Source organism: Eubalaena glacialis, chromosome 4 (assembly GCF_028564815.1).
Source record: "Eubalaena glacialis isolate mEubGla1 chromosome 4, mEubGla1.1.hap2.+ XY, whole genome shotgun sequence".
Taxonomy (NCBI): Eukaryota; Metazoa; Chordata; class Mammalia; order Artiodactyla; family Balaenidae; genus Eubalaena; species Eubalaena glacialis.
The window spans coordinates 109897072-109920438 of record NC_083719.1 but is presented as its reverse complement, the minus strand read 5'-3'; the positions used below and the strand labels follow the sequence as shown (position 1 = coordinate 109920438).

Genomic DNA, 23367 nt, shown 5'->3' with positions numbered 1-23367 from the left:
TTGGTTGCCCATTAAGAGTGAGAGTGAGGGCTTCCCTGGTGGCGCAGTGGTTGAGAATCTGCCTGCCAATTCAGGGGACACGGGTTCTAGCCGTGTTCTGGGAGGATCCCACATGCCGCGGAGCAGCTAGGCCCGTGAGCCACAACTACTGAGCCTGCACGACTGGAGCCTGTGCTCCACAACGAGAGGCCGCGATAGTGAGAGGCCCACGCACCGCGATGAAGAGTGGCCCCCGCTTGCCACAACTAGAGAAAGCCCTCGCACAGAAACGAAGACCCAACACAGCCAAAAATAAATAAATAAATAAATAAATATTTAAAATAATACAGACATTTAAAAAAAAAAAAAGAGAGTGAGGCACCAAAATACAGGTTGGGGTGCAGATTGGAGAACCTCACTTTAGAGCAGTGTTGCTCAACTTTTTTTCATTTTCACTGCCTGAAGGAGCATACTTAAACATTTTCCCCTATAATTGCTGCCGCTTCCATGGAATTTTAATACCACAAGATTTACTGTATATCTGTTTGTGTACTGTGAAAGATTCAAATATCAGGGAGGGTTTGGGCATGTCATTTCTCTGGCCTGGTCAGTTGCTACATCTGCTCTCCTATCTTTAGGTATTCTGCGGGAAAATGGGGTGGAGGGTAGGGGGTCACCAACCATTTATGGCCCTTGAATTAGTCTCTTAGTTTATAGTCTAACTGCTGCCCTCCTTTTTACCAGGCACTTTTGAGTCTTTAGACTCTTCTTGCTTCAGTGGGGTAAATTAGCTCCTCTCTGTACATTACCACCCCATGAGCACCATAACCCATTATCTTCCTCTACCCTAGTACTTCAGTTAACATTCTTCTCTGTGTTTTGTCTTCTAGAATTTTATTAAATCTGTAATTTTAATTTTCACTAAAGTTCCTCTTCAGTTCTATTTGTTGTAGTGATTCATTTGTTTTTAAATCATTAAGTAGTGTTCATTTGGGGCATCAGAACTGAAAGGGGATAAACATTTGTGCTCAGTTTTCCATCCTATCTGGACATCTTTAATAGTCTTTAAAAAATAAGCCTTTTCAATATCGCTAGTTTATATTCATCATACTTTTCTCTGTAAGATACCTGTAATTTTTTTCCATTCATTTATAAGTTCTCAGCAGTTATTTTATGCCCTACTAAAAATTCATTAATGTGACCTGTATTTGTCACTTTTATTTATGGTAATGTATCATGTTCATATTGGGTTGAGATTTAATAAAACTTGTACAAGCAACAGAATTCTTTTCCTTTTTTGAATTCTGGGTATTAGAAAATTTTACTGAGGTAGGTATCAGAGCTTTGTGGAGATCTCAGAGAACTTTCTAGAGCTGTACTCTCTAATACAGTAGCCATTAGCCACATGTGGTTATTTAAATTAATTTAATTACAACTAAATAAAATTTTAAATCCATTTCCCCTGGCCACATTTCAGGTATTCAGTAATCACATATGGCTAGTGGCTACCATGTTGGACAGCACAGATATAGAACATTCCTATCATTGCTAAAAGTTCTGTTAGACAGCACTATTCTAGAGAGTAGAAAGTAGGACACCATTCTGTAGCTTCTAAGAGATCGACTAGTTTCTTAAGCCCCAACTTTGCAGGAGTTGCTTAGTGTGGTGAGTGTATAGGACTTTGCTGAACAGATATTAATGTAAAAGGAAAAGAATTGACATCTTAAAGGTATCCTTTAAAGCTGTTAGTAAAGAGTGCAAGTCACAAGACTAGCTATTATCTAAATAAATGCAGGAGACGGCCAGAAAAGCACTGTGATAACTGCAATAATCCTCTTTTGTGTTGATTCAAGGGAAAACTTCAGAAAATTGAGAGAGAGTCATATAGCATGCATATATATTGTCCTCGTCATTCTTCAGAACTTTACTAAGGAGTCTCAGCATAGGCAATAAAATGATGCTGATAAACTATTGTTGTGAGTGGGTATTATCCATAAGCTATTAGCCCACTTAATATTTTTGTTTTCTATGTTGTTGATTATTTGCAATATATTTAGGTATAGCTTATAACCTTGGAAACGTAGAACTGGAAAGGGTCTAGAAATTACCTAGTCCTTTCCTTTCATTTTACAGGTAAGGGAAGCTGATGCTTAAAGTAGGGAAATAACTTACCCAAAGGCACACAGCCTTTGAGGGCAGAGCCAGCACCAGAACCAACACATTTTGAGGTCATGTATAAAACCTTTCCCTTGGTACTATGCTGATGACAAAGAAAGACTTGATTCATTGTCTTTCTCAAAAGCTTTAATAATCTAGATGTGAGACCCAAGCCAGCAACATTATTATTAAGAGTATGTCTGGGAACTATGAATTTTATAATGTGTTTTCGTCTTTTTAGAACAACAATTTGTAATCTTTACACAATGCCACGAATTGGAGAGCCTGTCTGGCTTACAATGATGTCGGGGACTCCAGAAAAGAACCAGCTTTGCCATCGTTTCATGAAGGAGTTCACTTTTCTAATGGAAAATGCTTCCAAAAATCAGTATGGCCCGCCCTCCCTCCCTCCCTTCCTTCCCTCCCTCCCTTCTTTCCCTTAACTATCTTAGCTATTGTTTACTATAACTAGATATCTAGATTGTGATCAAGTTCAAGTACAAAGGTGAAAGAATTAATCATTATCTTTGGAATTATTTCATATTATTAATGAGCAGGACAGAATTATAAAAGATAACTAAGATAATTACAAGACAGGGTATGGAAGAAGACCAAAGAACCTTATGAATGAGAAACAGTAAAAATGTCTTTAATTGTGTGTTAAATTAAAATTCCTGACATCTTACAGAACTCTCTGAGGCTTCCCATTTTTCGTGAATTGTATCCATGAATGCGGTTTCATTCTATAGAAAAGAAGTTTAAAAATATATAGGGAAGTGCCAGGATTCCAATAATACATTTTTAGTGTGGTACTTTATCATATTGTTTTCTTCTAATCATCAAATTCTTAGAATCCAGATGAGTAATTTGGGTGTTTTTATTCTCTTTGATGGTAAACAAAGTTTTCTTATACTTTCCTTCATTTTCCTTTTCAGTAATTTGGATATGTATAGACTTCTGGTTGATTCATTAATATATGTGTATTTTAAACACTGAAAAGAATCCATAGCTTCTCAAGTAAAATGGCATTTTTGTTTTTTTAATTATGAGTAGAAATAGCTCCTTGTGAATGCTGTATTTATTTTAAGGATTTTTCTTTTAACTCCTACCCAACCAAAAAAATTTATTAACTTTTGTTTTCATCCTGGTGATATACCTATCCTTCCTTCTATCCTCTCCTTTTTTATGATGTTTGGCCATATACCCTCTCTGCTTTATTCTGTCACTGCATTTTGCTTGAGGTTTTATGAAAGCAGATTAGAATCTGATAGGATGAATTTTGTTTTCAGATTCTTGCCAGCACTCATTACTGCAGTTCTGACCAATCATCTTGCCTGGGTTCCAACAGTCATGCCAAATGGACAACCACCTATAAAAATATTTTTAGAAAAACATTCCTCTCAGAGTGTGGACATGTTGGCAAAGACTCATCCGTATAACCCACTTTGGGCACAACTGGGTATGTATTCTGAAAACCCTTACATTTATGCATTATACTTAGACTTTTGTGTAACTGTCTGGAGTTATTTTATAGCAAAAATAAATAGAGAAAAATTAAGTGCTCTCTTTTCCCCCTTCCTTTCTAGAGCATTTCTTCCTTACTTGTCATTTCATAACTGCTAAATTGTCTTATCCCCATCTTATGTTTACTATCATTCCTTATAGATAGAGACCTGCAGCTGGAACAAAAGGAGCAGGATGATGGCTGGTTTATTAGTAACTTCAGGGTCTTCAGGGTGTTTTGTGTTAGGTACTTTGCCTAGAAAGAATGAATCAACAAAGTCACCTATGATCGCTAGAATAAATGTTTAACTGAGAAGCAGTCATTGAGGTTTCCATTGTTCCACCTTTGTTTGTTGAGTAATTTTTGAAAATCTTTCTCTTAGTGCTTGGTACCCCACTAAATAAATGGGTAACAGGAGAGAGGGGTTAGTTGATGAGTTGACAGTCATTAGGAAGTCAGTGTAGCATGGTGCTTAAATTTAAGCATAGGCTGTGGAGTCAGGCAGACCATGTTTGAATCACAGTTTCCCTATTTATAAAGTGGGGATAATAGTAAATAGTACAGGGAGTTCCCTGGTGGTTTAGTGGTTAGCATTGGGTGCTTTCACTGCCTTGGCCCGGGTTCAGTCCCTGGTTGGGGAACTGAGATCCCACAAGCTCTGCAGTGTGGCCGAAAAATAAAATAAAATAAATAGTAAATACTTCATAATGTGAAAAGTAAATGAGATACTGTGAGAACAGTGCTTAGGACAGTGGCTGGTAAATGTAGTTGCTGTTACTCCTACTCTTAGTCTATTGCTGTTTGGTGATGGGGGGAGGAGTATGGTGAGAACATTTTGGTGACCTGGTAGAAACTTAAACTTCCCTTAGGTGGTTATGGTGAGTGAGCTTGCCAGGCAGATTGTAATGTGGCTTATTAATTCATATAACCAACCAACCTCCCTCTCTCATTCCTACTCTTTCTATTTCTTCTCTCCCTCCCTCCTTTTCCTCCCTCCTTTTGCTTTCCATATATATTTTGATATATATGTCAAAATGTATATGCCTCTGAAACCATCACCAAAATCAAGATGGTGAACATATTCATCACTACAAAAGTTTCCTCATGCCCTTTGTAATCCCCCCCTCCTATTCCTCCCTACTCTGCCTGTTCACTGTTCCTTATACTCAGGTAGCCACTGGTCTGCTTTCTGTCACTGTAGATTAGTTTGTATTTTCTAGACCTTTATATAGATGGAATCATACACTAAGTGCTTTTGTTTCGTCTGAGTTCTTTCATTCAACATAATTATTTTGAGATTCACCTATGTTGTATGTATTAATAGTTCATTCCTTTTTAATGCTAAGTAGTATTTCATTGTATGAATATTAACTTACCTTTTTTCAAACCGAGTAATTCAGTAGTTTTTTTTTTAAATTTGAACATTTCAAATCTGTTTTCAATTCTACAGTCATTTATTGAATGCACAATATATCTAAGGCTCTGTGCAAAGAACCCTGGAGGGTATAAAGATGAATGATATCTAGTCCTTGCCTTTAAGAAGTGACAGTCTTATACTGTAGGTAAAGTATATGTGGACAGTAATGATAATTCAAATAGGAACTGTAAGAAATGAAAAGTTCAGTGGGAGTTCAATTAGGGAAGTTTACTTTTGTCCAAGGGAGGATGCTTGGGTGGGAAACTTTGGACTGGCAGAGATACAGAGGGAAGGGAAAGTACATAGCATGAGTAAAGGGGTCTAGGTGTTAAAAGTGCTGAGCACATTCACGGGTCCAGTTTAAGTGGGACTTTGGGTGAATAAAGATGAAATAGGGAAACTATCAGAAGATAACCTGGAAAAGTGAGGTGGAACCAGTCATGAAAGACTCATTTATCATACCAAAGCAATTTCAATTTGTTTGGTTGTTAGTGGAAACCTTGGGAGTAGTTTTGAACAGTGGCATGATGGTACTAGAGCCAGTTTCTTAGCCAGAGGAGAAAATTTATCATAGTACAGTCTGTAGTATATTATTTGAGACCTATTTATGTTTGTTCCTTTAAAAAGTGTGGGGTTCTTATAAAGTAAAAATAGAGATTCTTTAAATGTGTATACTGACAACTTGCAAAACTTGAATTAAATCCCCCTCCTCCTTTTTTAAATGTAATGGCTGTTCATGTGTCATATGGATAACAGAAGTGAAAATGAATCACAAGGCTAAATGTGTTGCCCTTTTGGGTCTATCCTGAGTACCCAACCCTCTAGGGAATAGAATGGAAAGGAAAATGGGCTTTTAAAAACACGGGAGCTAATGTGAGGTCCTTGGTAGGGCAGCAACAGGTGAAGTTCAGGAATATGATTTAAATCAAGGAAGGTTAAGTGTGTGATGTGACTACTTCAGCTCTGTTCCATTTCACTACTACTCCTTTCCTCTCCTTGGTCCCCAGCAGATGTGCTTTTGCACATAATACTTCAGTCAGTACTTCTCCACCCATATAAAGTGCTCTGCAAGGGGACTGGCACAGAGCATGTTCTTGGTGACTTTCACAACTGACTGTTTGCTTGTGGTTTCAGCACCTTATTAGCAGCTGCTTAAGGAGGAAGGTGGAAAGCCCATCCATTCACCTTTCTCTTTGGTTAAGACCATTCATCTCATCCTAGTCCTGAATAATCACTCACCTATTAAGGAACCAAGAGTAAAATCTGAACTACACCTCATAAAATAATAGTAGGTTTCTGATAATTGAAAATAGCCTGCTTAGTATGAGTAGAGGATGTGTCCATTAACTGATTTTTCCATTTCAGGAGACTTGTATGGCGCTATTGGCTCTCCTGTACGGTTAGCAAGGACTGTGGTAGTTGGTAAACGACAAGACATGGTCCAGAGGCTGCTTTATTTTCTTACTTACTTCATAAGATGCTCTGAACTTCAAGAAACCCATCTTTTAGAAAATGGAGACGATGAAGCCATTGTTATGCCAGGCACAGTAATTACTACCACTTTAGAGAAAGGTGAAATCGAAGAATCTGAGTATGTGCTTATCACAATGCATAGAAACAAAAACAGTTTGCTCTTTAAAGAGTCAGAAGAAACAAGGACTCCTAATTGTAACTGTAAATATTGCAGTCGTCCACTCCTTGGGCAAAATATAGAGAATGTTTTGCGACAAGAGAGAGAAGATATGCAAAACAGCTCTAAGGAGCTGCTAGGAAATTCAAACGAGTGCCGAATGATTTCTCCTTCTTCTGACTGCCAAGAAGAAAATGCTGTTGATGTTAAACAGTGCAGAGATAGATTAAGAACTTGCCTTGACACCAAGTTAGAAACAGTTGTTTGCACAGGATCTGCTCCAGTGGACAGATGTGCATTGTCAAAGTCAAGCTTAGAGCCTGCAGAGGAATCATGGCAGAGTGAGGAATTGCTAGATTCAGGTAATCACACAGGTAAAGTGTTCAGATCCACAGGAATGGTTGTGGAAAAAAAACCTCCAGATAAACTTGTGACAGCTGCATTTTCTTGTGAGGCAACCCAGACAAAGGTTACTTTCTTGATTGGGGATTCTATGTCACCCGACTCAGATACTGAACTCCGGAGTCAGGCAGTAGTGGATCAGATTACCAGGCATCACACCAAATCACCGAAGGAAGAAAGAGGGGCTGTTGATCAGCATCAAGAAACTGCACAAACAACTAAATCTGGAGAGCCTGATATACCGAACATGGTATCTGGAGAACCCTGTGAACTTCCCTGCTGGAATCATTCAGACCCCGAAAGCATGAGCTTATTTGATGAATATTTTAATGATGATTCAATTGAAACCAGGACTATTGATGATATTCCAGTTAAAACAAGTACAGACAGTAAAGAACACTGCTGTATGTTAGAGTTTTCAAAAAGATTTTATACAAAAAATAGCAAACAGAACAATGAATTTTGCAAATGTGTAGGAACAGTTCACCAAGATTCATGTAAAACCTGCTTTCCTCAGCAAGACCAAAGAGATACACTCTCCATTCTTGTCCCCCATGGGGATAAAGAGAGTTCAGAGAAAAAAGTTGCTGTGGGAGCTGAATGGGACATTCCAAGAAATGAAAGTTCAGATAGTGCCCTTGGGGATAGTGAAAGTGAAGATACAGGTCATGATGTGACTAGACAAGTAAGCAGTTATTATGGAGGAGAGCAAGAAGATTGGGCAGAAGAAGATGAGATACCTTTTCCTGGGTAAGTACGAAGTTTTAGCCTTTTATAGAACCTATAAAGATATGTACCATTCTTCTGTTTAGCTCATCTCTGAAAGTTGGTAGTAGCTAATATAAAAGAAGAGACCATTGTTCTGGACAAATACTCTTTTATTATCACGTGCTCCTACTTAAAAGAAAGATTAAAGGCTAAGCCCCACAGGTACCCCAGAAAAGCTTTGTGAAGGCATTAGAGAAAAGTTATGTTGGTGTGTGGGAGATTGCTTACTGCCTAGGAGTTTTCATTTAGCAGTGAGTTATGCTGCCCAGAAAGGACCTGTGCTGAGCCTGGCAACTAGGGAGAGGTAATCACTGAGAGAAGGTAGGAAATAGCTGTTAGAAATAAGTTTGGAAATAAGAGGAAAGTATAGAATGGATACTCTTGGTCAAGAATACAAGGAAAAGATTCATACATGAGAAGTGTTATATACCAAGCTTTGGGTTTGTGAGTTATTTATACTTTGTTTTGGATGGTGGTTTCCATAATTTGATTGTATTAAGAATGTGTTACATACACAAGGGACAGCATTCCTAAAGTCTGTTATGAAAGATTTATGTTCACCTCATTACAGAGTTGTCCATCAGACCCTTTTTTGGATAGGAAGGAGTATTTTGTGGTCTCATTGAGCCCTTAAGCCAGTTTTTATTTAAGAATGATTTTACTATTAGTATATTTTGTAAAGAATGGTGGTACTGGAAATGTGGACTAGTAGAGTCCAATTTTTTGTGTGTGTGTTGGTAAAATATATTTATTACTGATTAGGTATGCCTTCTTTCGGAACTTTTCTTGCAGGTCAAAGTTAATTGAAGTGAGTGCTGTTCAGCCCAATATTGCCAACTTTGGGAGGTCCTTGCTGGGTGGCTACTGCTCTTCTTATGTGCCTGACTTTGTTCTTCAAGGAATTGGGAATGATGAGAGGCTCCGTCAGTGTTTAGTGTCAGATTTGTCTCATGCTGTGCAGGTAAGTGACCTTCACTGCTCTTAAATTTATTTAGGACGAACTCTGTTAACCAGTAGAACCCAAAATTGCCTTATTTTTGGTCACACTTCAGTGTGTAATACAATTGTTGTTCTCTAAATCCTTTATGTGTAATAACCTGCATGTTTGTACCTGTCATTGTGAAAGCAAGTAGAGAGTTCCAGGAATCTATCAAATTGGAAATCAGAAAATACTGTATGTATTCATAGATGTTCATCACTAGGTTCTTTATAATATCAAAATATTGCAAATGCTTAAATGTGAATGGAATTAATTTTCATTGCTGGTATATAGTACAATTGATTTTTGTATATTGCTGTTGTATCCTGCCACTTTGATGAGCTCTTTTATTAGTTCTCATAGTTTTTTTGTGTGGATTCTTTAAGATTTTCTACATACAGGCTCATGTTACCTTCCTTTCCAGTCTGGGTGCCTCTTTTTCTTTTTCTTGCCTGATCGTACAGGCTAGAACCTTCAGTACAATGTTGCACTGAAGTGCTGATAGTGGACATCCTTGTCTTGTTCCTTTTCTTAGGGGGAAAACATTGAGCCTTTAATTATTAAGCATGATGTTAGCTGTTAGATTCTTATAAGATGCTCTTTATCAGGTGGATAAAGTTCCCTTCTATTCCTAGTATTTTGAGTTTTCTGTCCCCCACGCCCTTAAATCATGAATGAGTGTGGGGTTTTGTCAAATACTTTTTCTGTGTCTATTGAAATGATCATGTGAGTTTTTCTTCTTTAAACTGTTAATGTGATAGATTACATTGATCGATTTTTAGATGTTAATCCAATCCTTGTATTCCTAGGGGGGAAAAACCCACTTGGTCATGGTATATAGTACTCATATAGCATACGAGTTGACTTCTGTGTATGGTGTAAGATAGTGGTCCAGTTTCATTCTTTTGCAATGTGGCTGTTCAGTTTTGTTTTTTTTTAAATTTATTAATTAATTTATTTATTTTTGGCTGTGTTGGGTCTTCGTTGCTGCCCACGGGCTTTCTCTAGTTGTGGCGAGCGGAGGCTACTCTTTGTTGCAGTGCGCGGGCTCCTCATTGCAGTGGCTTCTCTTGTTGCGGAGCACGGGCTCTAGGCGCGCAGGCTTCAGTAGCTGCAGCACACAGGCTCAGTAGTTGTGGCTCACAGGCTCTAGAGTGCAGGCTCAGTAGTTGTGGTGCAAGGGCTTAGGTGCTCCACGGCATGTGGGATCTTCCCAGACCAGGGCTCAAACCCGTGTCCCCTGCATTGGCAGGCGGCTTCTTAACCACTGTGCCACAAGGGAAGTCCTTGTTCAGTTTTTTAAGCACCATTTATTGAAGAAACTGTCCTTCCTCCATTGTATATTCTTGGGTCCTTTGTCATAAGTTAATTGAGCATATATACATGGGTTTATTTCTGTGTTCTCTATTCTCTGTTGCTCAACTTTTAAAACAACTTTTCTTCGTTTTATTGTTATAAATAACACTGATACTCTTGCTGTGTTTTATGAATTTAAGATGATTTCTTTAGACTAGATTCCCAGAAATGAAGTTACTGGCCAGTTTTTAAGCTTAGAAGTATTTTCATGTTCTTGTTGCATGTTTTGTAGTTTCTTCTCCAAAAGACAATACTAGTTTGAACAGCAGTTTGTAATGTCCCTAAAACCTGTTCCCTTTACAACATTGGGGTTCGCTCTCTTCTTTTAAAAAAAAGATAACTGAAGAAAACTGGCTAGTTTTGAGGAAGGTACACTGAAGTTGATTTGGTGCATTTTGAATTTAAAAGTGCATTCTGCAAGGCCATGTTTGAATGCCTAGAAGGCAACTGAAAAAATCAGGTTTTGTAATGTGGTGGAGATCTAGGAGTATCTGCTAGAGAGGAGATACTTAAAGGTTTGGGAGTTTATGTATTGAGATTCTGGAAATGCCTGGGAGAGAAAAAGGGCTGGTAGGATTGTGGATACATTCGTATTGTAGAAGTTACGGAACTCAGAGAAAAAGGTTTAAAAAAAATTAAGCTTTAGATTCACTGAATTTAGATTCATATGAGTTCCCATTCATATACTTTAGATTCATATGAATTCCCATTCATATACTTCCTATTTTGTGACTCGGAAGTATTTGAGGCTGGATACAAACTTAGTATTGTGGAGGAGACTACTATAATATGTCAGTTGAGAATATGCCCCCATGGGGTGTAGGCTGTTTTTTCCAGAAGTTGATGATGAAGCAAAAGGACTGAAATTGGTTAAATTGAACTTTTATCCAGTTAGGACATTGCTTATAATAATCCATTGTGTGAAAACAAGCAATTTCAGAATGAATGACTGGCACTGCCCCCTTTTTTCTTTAACAACTCCTAAAATGAGTTTGATTTGGATTATTTCTAATCTCAGACTTGGGATTTAGACCCTTCTTTCTTGGGAAACTACTGATGTGGGCTCATTTTCCTTTTTCTTACCAAAAAAATAGCTTTTAAAATCTTAGCCACGTGACTTTTGATTGAGGAGCTATAAAGTTAATTTCTAAAGTGGTTTTTAACCCTTGAAAATAAAAGGGGTATTTCATAGCAGTTTCCCCATTATCGGTTTAGACATTTTCTTGTGAGGATAGTAGATGAACACCCATCATAATTCTGATCTCCTAAAGATGCCCACTGCTTTTGAAAGTAGTATCTTCCTTTAACTGTTTTCCACTTTAATTATTTGATCATATCTCCTGTATTATTTTTCTTCTATAACCACAGAGGTAGTTATGTTAAATATATATTCACTATTGTTTCTTAAAAAAGTAAGATATACCTTACATCTTTAGGTGTATATACCATTTCCAAAATTATGTTTCAGTAATGAAGTTGATGAATAGAAAAATGTTATATCCTTGCTAAGAGTTGAATAAGAAATATTTAAGTACGATTTTATAAAAACAAATATAAAGTTTAGAATTCCATGGAAAGTCTTCACAATGTATCTTTCCACGCTTCTTACTTGCCATTCTCTTCTTCCCCACTTCTCAGTATCATTTTTCACAAATTTGGTTACATCCATCTACTTCTATCTTCGAGTCTTCTCATGATATTTCCTCTTACAGAATTATCCATATTCCTCTCCCATTTTTTGCTAGGAATCCTATTCATCCTATTCAGTGTCATATCCCTATGTCCCTTCCACTGTGTAACTCCCGGTCACACAGAACCCACTCTTGCCCTCCTCTGGTACCGCAGCACTTGGTTACTATTTCGTCTATTACACAAGTATTTTCATAGCCACGTGTATTTCTTTTTATCTCCCTCATAAGACTGTGAGCTCCCTTCTCTTTGTTTCCTTAGCATTGAGCAAAAAGCTCTATTCAAAGTGGTTATTAACTGGGCAAAGGGATATCCTTTGGGGGTGCCAAACTTGGGTTTATACAGGAGTAAACTTAACATTCTTGCTATGAAATTTTAATAACAATAAAAGTTATAAAGGAAAAAGGCCACTGGGTTCAAGATTGTAGTTTATATTTCAGTCTTATTGCTGTTAATTCATTTGTCCAGTGGTGAAGAAATCCTTACCTTTCCAAATACAAAAAAAATTAAAGTATTGAGCATCTCTTTCTTATGGTGGTGCTGTGTACTTAATTGTCATTTTTGGTCTTTGTGTGTAAACCGTGGGAAACCAAGGGCACAGCCATATGCCTGTGGTCCTTTTATCTGTATATGTGAGTTAAAAATTTTTTTTTCACTATGTGTTAAATTTTCTAATTAGAAAAGTATCCTTTAGGTGAATGCTTCTGATAGAAATTTAAACAATATATACAAAGCAAAAGGTAAAAATCCTTCTTCATACTCTTAATATTCCATACTTCTTCACAAAGATCTTTATGATAGTTTGATTTGAGTATTTTCATTCTTTTTTCTATACATATGCATTTAGATATAGATCTGAATTTTTTTTAAAATTATTTTAAAAAATATATTTATTTATTTATTTTGGCTGTGGTGGGTCTTAGTTGTGGCATTCGGATTCTTAGCTGCAGCATGCATGCGACATCTAGTTCCCCGACCAGGGATCAAACCCAGGTCCCCTGCATTGGGAGCGCAGAGTCTTACCCACTGGACCACTAGGGAAGTCCCCTGTATTTTTAAAAACATAATTGGGGTATAATGGGTATGTGTGTGTGTGTGTGTGTAGTGACTTTTTTTTTTTTTTTTTCCCATTTAACCATGTATCCTGGAAAGACATGTTAGTACCTGTTGATTTGTCTCCGTTTTAACTGTTACATCCATACTCTGGATATACATCTGTAAAACAGAAAAAACCTGGCATACGTAGCCAGGAAGGGATAATCAAGGGATAGCCTCTGAGGTGCTCAAGGAAATTAATGCCTGACTGGATGGGGTAGTTAGCACAGAACCTTATCATTGACTTCTTCATGTGAATTTATTTCCTACCGATTTTTAAAATATTTAGCTCTTCCAAGGTAAAAACATTTTCTTTCAGTTGCCTGGCACATAGTTGGCACTCAGTAAATTTGTTGAATGAATGAATGATCAAAATACTGGTGACATTCAAGTTCTGGATTAAAGAATACAAAGTTCTGGTAATGAATCTCTACCTATGATGACTTCTGAAAGATATCTCAGGGTATTTGTTATTGAGTTACTTTACTATTTCACTCTTCACTATCAAGGATTCTTTGGCAGTAGCTCTCAGAATTTCATATTCTTTTATTCTGTTTTTGTCTAGTATCTCTTCCTTGCCCATCCCATTAACATTATCTTTGAAAACTTTATTTATCATAAGATGATGTCTTCTTTTTTTCCCCAGCATCCAGTATTGGATGAACCAATAGCAGAAGCTGTCTGTATTATAGCAGATATGGATAAATGGACTGTTCAAGTGGCCAGTAGCCAGAGACGAATGACAGATAATAAATTGGGAAAGGAAGTGTTGGTTTCCAGTCTTGTTTCCAATTTGCTTCATTCCACTCTTCAGCTTTATAAGCATAACTTGTCTCCAAATTTTGTAAGTATCTGTAAGGCTTGAATTACTGTGAGCACTGTGATAGCTAACTTAACCCTATTGTTATGTATGTGCCTACATTGAATACTACTGTTAGCTTCATCATTGTTTTCCTGAAAGAAGGTGTTATGGACTGAATGTTTGTGTTCCCCTAAAATCCATATGTTGAAGCAATAACTCCCCAGTGTGATGGCCTTTGGGAGTTAATTAGGGTTAGATTAGATCATTAGAGTGGGGCCTTCATGATGGGATTAGTGGCCTTATAAGAAGAGGAAGAGAGAGATTGTGCTCTCTCTACCATGTGAGGACGCAGGAAGAAGGTAGCCATCTACTAGCCAGGAAGAGAGTTCTCACTGACACTCAGCCATGCTGGCACCCTGATCTGATCTCAGACTTCCAGTCTCCAGAAAATAATTTTCTGTTATTTAAGCCATTGAGTCTCTGGTACTTTGTTGTTGCAGCCCAAGCTGACTAAGACAGAAAGGGATGTGTATGTGTCTATATAGTCTGTGATTTCAGCAGCCAGAATTTAGTGCCTTACTTAGTATCATGTGAGGTATGGCCATGCAACATCCCTAAGCTCTGTGCAGAATGCCAGTGAATTCTATATCCTCATTGTTGTGTTAGGACTTTGGATGATCGCTCTTTATAACACTGGTAACCTCTTACTGAAGACACCATTTCCAACTTTCAAGATTCTTTCCTTTTCTTGTTAGGAGAACTATAATATAGCATAGTTAAAAACCTTTGTAGATCAACATGACAAAGGCCATATATGACAAACCCACAGCTGACATTATACTTAGTGGTAAAAGACTAAAAGTTTTACCCCTAAGAACAGGGACAAGACATGGATGCTCACCTTTACCACTTTTATTCAACATAGTATTGGAAGTTCGTAGCGAGAGCAGTTAGGCAAGAAAAAGAAACAAAAAGCATCCAAATTGGAAAGGAAGAAGTGAAATTATCTCTGCTTGCAAATATGATCTTATATGTAGAAAACTTAAAGATTCCACCAAAAAAACCCTGATAGAGCTAATAGATGAATTCGGCAAAGATGCAAGATAAATCAGCATGCAAAGATAGTTGCATTCCCATAAGCTAGGAATGAACAATCTTGAAGAGGAAATTAAGAAAGCACTTACAATAGCATTAAAAGAATAAATTACTTAGGAATAAATTTAACCAAGGAGGCAAAAGATTTGTACACTGAAAACTACAAAGCATCTCTGAAAGAAATTAAAGACATAAATAAATGAAAGACATCTCATATTCACGGTTTGGAAGACTTAGTATTATTAAGATGATAGTACTGAGATGAAGTTGGAGGACTCACACCTCCTAATTTTAAAACTTACTACAAAGTGACAGTAATCAAAACAGTGTGGTACTAGCATAAGGACAGACATAAAGACGAATAGAATATAGTATCTCCAAAATAAACCCTCACATATATGGTCAATTGGTTTTTGACAAGGAAGCCAAGACTGTTCAAAGGGGAAAGGAGTCTTTTCAACAAATCATGCTGAGAAAACTGGATATATACATACAAAAGAATGAAGTTGAACCCTTACTTTCTGCCATATACGAAAATGAACTCAAGCTTAAATCTAAACTTAAACCTAAGCTTAAGTACTAAAACTATAAAACTCTTTAAAGAAATCGTAGGGGATAATTTTCATGATATTGGATTTAGCAGTGATTCCTTGGAAGTGGCATCAAAAGCACAGGCAATAAAGGGAAAAATAGATAAATTGGGACTTCACCAAACTTAAAAACTTCTGTGTATCAAAGGACACTATCAACAGAGTGAAAAGACAGTTGACAGAACAGGAGAAAATATTTGCTAATCATATATCTGAAAAGAGATTGATATCCAGAATACATAGAGAACTCCTACAATTCAACAACAGCAAAGAAACAACTCAAGAATAGCCAAAACCATCTTGAGAAAGAAAAACGGAGCTGGAGGAATCAGGCTCCCTGACTTCAGACTATGCTACAAAGCTACAGTAATCAAGACAGCATGGTACTGGCACAAAAACAGAAATATAGATCAATGGAACAGGATAGAAAGCCCAGAGATAAACCCATGCACATATGGTCACCTTATCTTTGATAAAGGAGGCAAGAATATACAATGGAGAAAAGACAGCCTCTTCAATAAGTGGTGCTGGGAAAACTGGACAGCTCCATGTAAAAGAATGAAATTAGAACACTCCCTAACACCATACACAAAAATAAACTCCAAATGGATTAAACTCAAAATGTAAGGCCAGACACTATAAAACTCTTAGAGAAAAACATAAGCAGAACACTCTATGACATAAATCACAGCAAGATCCTTTTTGACCCACCTCCTAGAAAAATGGAAATAAAAACAAAAATAAACAAATGGGACCTAATGAAACCTAAAAGCTTTTGCACAGCAAGGGAAACCATCAACAAGACAAAAAGACAACCCTCAGAATGGGCGAAAATATTTGCAAATGAAGCAACTGACAAAAGATTAATCTCCAAAATTTACAAGCAGCTCATGCAGCTCAATATCAAAGAAACAAACAACCCAATCCAAAAATGGGCAGAAGACCTAAGTAGACATTTCTCCAAAGAAGATATACAGATTGCCAACAAACATGAAAGAATGCTCAACATCACTAATCATTAGAGAAATGCAAATCAAAACTACAATGAGATATCATCTCACACCGGTCAGAATGGCCATCATCAAAAAATCTAGAAACAATAAATGCTGGAGAGGGTGTGGAGAAAAGGGAACGCTCTTGCACTGTTGGTGGGAATGTAAATTGATACAGCCACTATGGAGAACAGTATGGAGGTTCCTTATAAAACTACAAATAGAACTACCATACAACCCAGCAATCCCACTATTGGGCATATACCCTGAGAAAACCATAATTCAAAAAGAGTCATGTACCACAATGTTCATTGCAACTCTATTTACAATAGCCAGGACATGGAAGCAACCTAAGTGTCCATCAACAGATGAATGGATAAAGAAGATGTGGCACATATATACAATGGAATATTACTCAGCCATAAAAAGAAACGAAATTGAGTTCTTTGTAGTGAGGTGGATAGACCTAGAGTCTGTCATACAGAGTGAAGTAAGTCAGAAAGAGAAAAACAAATACCATATGCTAACACATATATATGGAATCTAAGAAAAAAAAAAAAAAGGTCATGAAGAACCTAGGGGTAAGACGGGAATAAAGACACAGACCTACTGGAGAATGGACTTGAGGATATGGAGAGGGGGAAGGGGAAGCTGTGACAAAGTGAGAGAGTGGCATGGACATATATACACTACCAAACGTAAAATAGATAGCTAGTGGGAAGCAGCTGCATAGCACAAGGAGATCAGCTCAGTGGTTTGTAACCACCTAGAGGGGTGGGATAGGGAGGGTGGGAGGGAGACGCAAGAGAGAGGAGATATGGGGATATATGTATATGTATAGCTGATTCACTTTGTTATAAAGCAGAAACTAACACACCATTGTGAAGCAATTATACTCCAATAAAGATGTTAAAAAAAAAAGAAACAACTCAAAAAATAGGCAGAGGACTTGAGTAGACATTTCTCTAAAGAAGATATACGAATAGTCAATAAGCACATGAGAGAGTGTTCAACATCCATTAGTCATTAGGAAAATGCAAATCAAAACCACAGTGGGATACCACTTCACACCAATAAGGATGGGTTTGATCAAACAAACCCTGAAAATAACAAGTATTGGATGTGGAGAAATTGGAACCCTTGTGCGTTGCTGGTGGGAATCTAAAATGCTGCAGCTGCTGTGGAAAACAGTTTGGCAGTTCCTCAAAAAGTTTAACATTGCATTGTCATGTGGTCCAGCAAGTCTTCTTCTAGGTTTATAATCAAAATAACTGAAAGCAGCAACTGGGACAATTGTATGGTAATGTTCACAGCAGTATTAACTTGCAGTAGACAAAATTGGAAACAACTCGTGTCCATCAACAAATGACGTGTAATACATAGAATGGAATACTTCAGCCATAAAGAGGAATGAAATTCTTTTTTTTTTTTTTTTTTTAATATACATATTACCAGGCCTGTCCCTGGCGGGTCTTAGTTTTATTTTATTTTATTTTTCTTCACATCTTTATTGGAGTATAAATGCTTTACAATGTTGTGTTAGTTTCTGTTGTACAACAAAGTGAATCAGCTATATGTATACGTATATCCCCATATCCCGTCAGAAAGAGAAAAACAAATACCGTATGCTAATGCATATATATGGAATTTTAAAAAGTGGTACCAATGAACCTAGTGGCAGGGCAGGAATAAAGATGCAGATATAGAGAACGGACTTGAGGGCACGGGGGCATGGGGGAAGGGGAAGCTGGGATGAAGTGAGAGAGTAGCACTGACATATATACACTACCAAATGTAAAATGGATGGCTAGTGGGAAGCTGCTGCATAGCACAGGGAGATCAGCTCGGTGCTTTGTGACGACCTAGAGGAATGAAATTCTGATACATGATACAACATGGATGGAACGTTACAGTAAGTGAAATAAGCAAAATACAAAAGGACAGATATTGTGTGGTCCCACTTACATTAGGTATCTAGAATAGGCACATTCATAGAAACAGAAAGTAGATAGAGGTTACCAGGGGTGGTGGGAAGGAGGGCATGAAGGGTTACTGTATACTGGGTACAGAGTTCCTATTTGTGATAATGAAAAGAAGTTCTGGACGTGGATAGTGATGATGGTGCACAGCATTGCGAATGTACTTAAATGCCATTGAATTGTATACCTAAAAATGGGTAGTGTGGTAAATTTTGTGTGTGTGTGTGTGTGTGTATATATATATGGATGAATTTTATTATAAACATATTTCATAGAATTTTTTTCACTTAAGGTATTTTCAGCCTACATGAGCATTATACCACAAAATATACACCACAAAACAATGTATGCCAAGAAATACATTCAATTGTTTTTTCTGAAGAAAAAGAAAATGTGTTTTTTTTAGAAGCTTTAACAGCAGCTGGTTTTCATTGGGAAGAAATACTGTGCAAGAATTTAGTGTTTTACAACCGGCACCTCTTGCTTTTTCCTCATACATATATGTCATCCAGTCACATGAAAAATCACCTATTTTAGTGAATTGACAAAGTCAATTGACAATAAACAAAATGTATATGTTTTAGTTTTTAATATTCCAGCTTAGAAACATTTCTAGTAAGACCTATAGAGCATTCTCTATGAGCTGTTGCAAAGTTTTTTTCCTTTGCTCTTCACAGGAGAATGCAGCCTTTCTAATTTAAATACATTTGTAATGTATTAATTTGAGTGTTTTATTTATCAAATTTGGAATAAAAACTTATTTTTTAAAGTTCTGGATATGGGTAGTGGTGATACTTGCACAACATTTTGAATGTACTTAATGCCTCTCAGTTGAACACTTAAGTGTTTAAAATGGTAACTTTTATATGTAAAATAGTAAATTTTATCCTATGTGTAATATACCACATTAAAAAAATAACTGTAGAATCTAAATCTTTGATATGAGCTAGAGAAAGTTTACACTCCTTTAGCTAAAATTGCATGCTTTAAAAATGTGCTCCAGAGGGCAGACAGCAGAAGCAAGAAGAACTACAATCCTGCAGCCTGTGGAACAAACACCACATTCACAGAAAGATAGACAAGATGAAAAGTCAGAGGGCTATGTACCAGATGAAGGAACAAGATAAAACCCCAGAAAAACAACTAAATGAAGTGGAGATAGACCACCTTTCAGAAAAAGAATTCAGAATAATGATAGTGAAGATGATCCAGGACCTCGGAAAAAGAATGGAGGCAGAGATCTAGAAGATGCAAGAAGTGTTTAACAAAGACCTAGAAGAATTAAAGAACAAACAAATAGAGATGAACCATACAATAACTGAAATGAAAAATACACTAGAAGGAATCAATAGCAGAATAACTGAGGCAGAAGAATGGATAAGTGACCTGGAAGACAGAATGGTGGAATTCACTGCTGCAGAACAGAATAAAGAAAAAAGAATGAAAAGAAATGAAGACAGCCTAAGAGACCTCTGGGACAACATTAGACACAACAACATTTGCATTATAGGGGTCCCAGAAGGAGAAGAGAGAGAGAAAGGACTCGAGAAAATAATTGAAGAGATTATAGTCGAAAACTTCCCTAAAATGGGAAAGGAAATAGCCACCCAAGTCCAGGAAGCACAGAGAGTTCCACACAGGATAAACCCAAGGAGAGACACGCTGAGACACATAGTAGTGAAATTGGGAAAAATTAAAGACAAAGAAAAATTATTAAAAGCAGCAAGGGAAAAACGACAAATAACATACAAGGGATCTCCCATAAGGTTAAGAGCTGATTTCTCAGCAGAAACTCTACAAGCCAGAAGGGAGTGGCATGACATGTTAAAAGTGATGAAAGGGAAGAACCTACAACCAAGATTACCCAGCAAGGATCTCATTCAGATTCGATGGAGAAATCAAAAGCTTTACAGACAAGCAAAAGCTAAGAGAATTCAGCACCACCAAACCAGCTCTACAACAAATGCTAAAGGAACTTCTCTAAGTGGGAAACACAAGAGAAGAAAAGGACCTACAAAAACAAACCCAAAACAATTAAGAAAATGGTAGTAGGAACATACATATCAATAATTACCTTAAATGTGAATGGATTAAATGCTCCAACCAAAAGACACAGGCTCGCTGAATGTATACAAAAACAAGACCCATATATATGCTGTCTATAAGGGACCCACTTCAGACCTAGGGACACATACAGACTGAAAGTGAGGGGATGGAAAAAGATATTCCATGCAAATGGAAATCAAAAGAAAGCTTGAGTAGCAATACTCATATGAGATAAAATAGACTTTAAAATAAAGAATGTTACAAGAGACAGGGAAGGACACTACATAATGATCAAGGGATCAATCCAAGAAGAAGATATAACAATTATAAATATATATGCACCCAACATAGGAGCACTTCAATACATAAGGCAACTGCTAACAGCTATAAAAGAGGTAATCGACAGTAACACAGTAATAGTGGGGGACTTTAACACCTCACTTACACCAATGGACAGATCATCCAAACAGAAAATTAATAAGAAAACACGAGCTTTAAATGACACAGTAGACCAGATACATTTAATTGATATTTATAGGACATTCCATCCAAAAACAACAGAATACACTTTCTTCTCAAGTGCGCCCGGAACATTCTCCAGGATAGATCACGTGTTGGGTCACAAATCAAGCCTTAGTAAATTTAAGAAAATTGAAATCATATCAAGCATCTTTTCTGACCACATTGCTATGAGATTAGAAATCAGTTACAGGGAAAAAAATGTAAAAAACACAAACACTTGAAGGCTAAACAATACCTTACTAAATAACCAAGAGATCACTGAAGAAATCAAAGAGGAAATCAAAAAATACCTAGAGACAAATGACAATGACAACACGACGATCCAAAACCTATGGGATGCAGCAAAAGCAGTTCTAAGAGGGAAGTTTATAGCTATACAAGCCTACCTCAAGAAACAAGAAAAATCTCAAACAATCTAACCTTACACCTAAAAGAACTAGAGAAAGAAGAACAAACAAAACCCAAAGTTAGTAGAAGGAAAGAAATCATAAAGATCAGAGCAGAAATAAATGAAATAGAAACAGAAAACAATAGCAAAGATCAATAAAACTAAAAGGTGGTTCTTTGAGAAGATAAACAAAATTGATAAACCATTAGCCAGACTCATCAAGAAAAAGAGGGAGAGGACTGAAATCAATAAAATTAGAAAGGAAAAAGAAGTTACAACAGACACCGCAGAAATACAAAGCATCCTAAGAGACTACTACAAGCAACTCTATGCCAATAAAATGGACAACCTCGAAGAAATGGACCAATTCTTAGAAAGGTATAACATCCCAAGACTGAGCCAAGAAGAAATAGAAAATATGAACAGACCAATCACAAGTAATGAAATTGAAACTGTGATTAAAAATCTTCTAACAAACAAAAGTCCAGTACCAGATGGCTTCACAGGTGAATTCTATCAAACATTTGGAGAAGAGCTAACACCCATCCTTCTCAAGTTCTTCCAAAAAATTGCAGAGGAAGGAACACTCCCAAACTCATTCTATGGGGCCACCATCACCCTGACAGCAAAACCAGACAAAGATACTACAAAATAAAATTACAGACCAATATCACTGATGAATATAGATGCAAAAATCCTCAACAAAATACTAGCAAACAGAATCCAACAACACATTAAAAGGATCATATAGGGCTTCCCTGGTGGCACAGTGGTTGAGAATCTGCCTGCTAATGCAGGGGACACGGGTTCGAGCCCTGGTCTGGGAAAATCCCACATGCCGTGGAGCAACTAGGCCCGTGAGCCACAATTACTGAGCCTGCACGTTTGGAGCCTGTGCTCTGCAACGAGAGGCCACGATAGTGAGAGGCCCGCACACTGCGATGAAGAGTGGCCCCTGCTTGCCGCAACTAGAGAAAGCCGTCGCACAGAAACGAAGACCCAACACAGCCAAAAATAAATAAACAAACAAACAAATGAATAAATTTTTAAAAAAATAAAAAGAAAACTTAAAAAAAAAAAAAGGATCATATACCATGAGGAAGTGGGATTTACCCCAGGAATGTAACGATTCTCCAATATACGCAAATCAATCAATGTGATACACCATATTAACAAATTGAAGAATATGATCAAACCATATGATCAAACCATATGATCATCTCAATAGATGCAGAAAAAGCTTTTGACAAAATTCAACACCCATTTATGACAAAAACTCTCCAGAAAGTTAGCATAGAGGGAACCTACCTCAACATAATAAAGGCCATATATGACAAACCCACAGCCAACATCATTCTCAATGGTGAAAAACTCAAAGCATTTCCTCTAAGATGAGGAACAAGACAAGGAAGTCCAATCTCACCACTGTTTTTCAACATAGTTTTGGAAGTCCTAGCCACGGCAATCAGAGAAGAAAAAGAAATAAAAGGAATACAAACTGGAAAAGAAGAAGTAAAACTGTCACTGCAGATGACATGATACTATACATAGAGAATCCTAAAGATGCCACCAGAAAACTACTAGAGCTAATCAATGAATTTGGTAAAGTTGCAGGATACAAAATTAATGCACAGAAGTCTCTTGCATTTCTGTACACTAGTGATGAAAAATCTGAAAGAGAAATTAAGGAAACACTCCCATTTACCATTGCAACAGAAAGAATAAAATACCTAGGAATAAACCTACCTAGGGAGACAAAAGACTTGTATGCAGAAAACTATAAGACACTGGTGAGAGAAATTAAAGATGATACAAACAGACGGAGATATATACCATGTCCTTTGACTGGAAGAATCAATATTGTGAAAATGACTGTACTACCCAAAGCAATCTATAGATTCAGTGCAATCCCTATCAAATTAGCAATGGCATTTTTTTATAGAACTAGAACAAAAAATCTTAAAATTTGTATGGAGA

At 37.0% G+C, this 23367-nt stretch overlaps 1 protein-coding gene across 3 annotated transcripts in view; it reads left to right on the top strand.

Moving 5' to 3' along the window:
• The window catches only part of FNIP1 (folliculin interacting protein 1), a 121862-nt gene that overhangs the window by 93967 nt on the left and 4528 nt on the right, over window positions 1-23367 (top strand). For 2 of the 3 annotated variants that reach the window (XM_061189565.1, XM_061189564.1), the window contains 5 exons: window positions 2378-2524; window positions 3426-3595; window positions 6423-7839; window positions 8650-8818; window positions 13623-13820. In XM_061189565.1, coding sequence (XP_061045548.1) covers window positions 2378-2524; window positions 3426-3595; window positions 6423-7839; window positions 8650-8818; window positions 13623-13820 — 2101 coding nt within the window. The remainder of the gene's footprint in view (window positions 1-2377; window positions 2525-3425; window positions 3596-6422; window positions 7840-8649; window positions 8819-13622; window positions 13821-23367) is intronic. The other variant, XM_061189566.1, reaches the window with a different exon arrangement.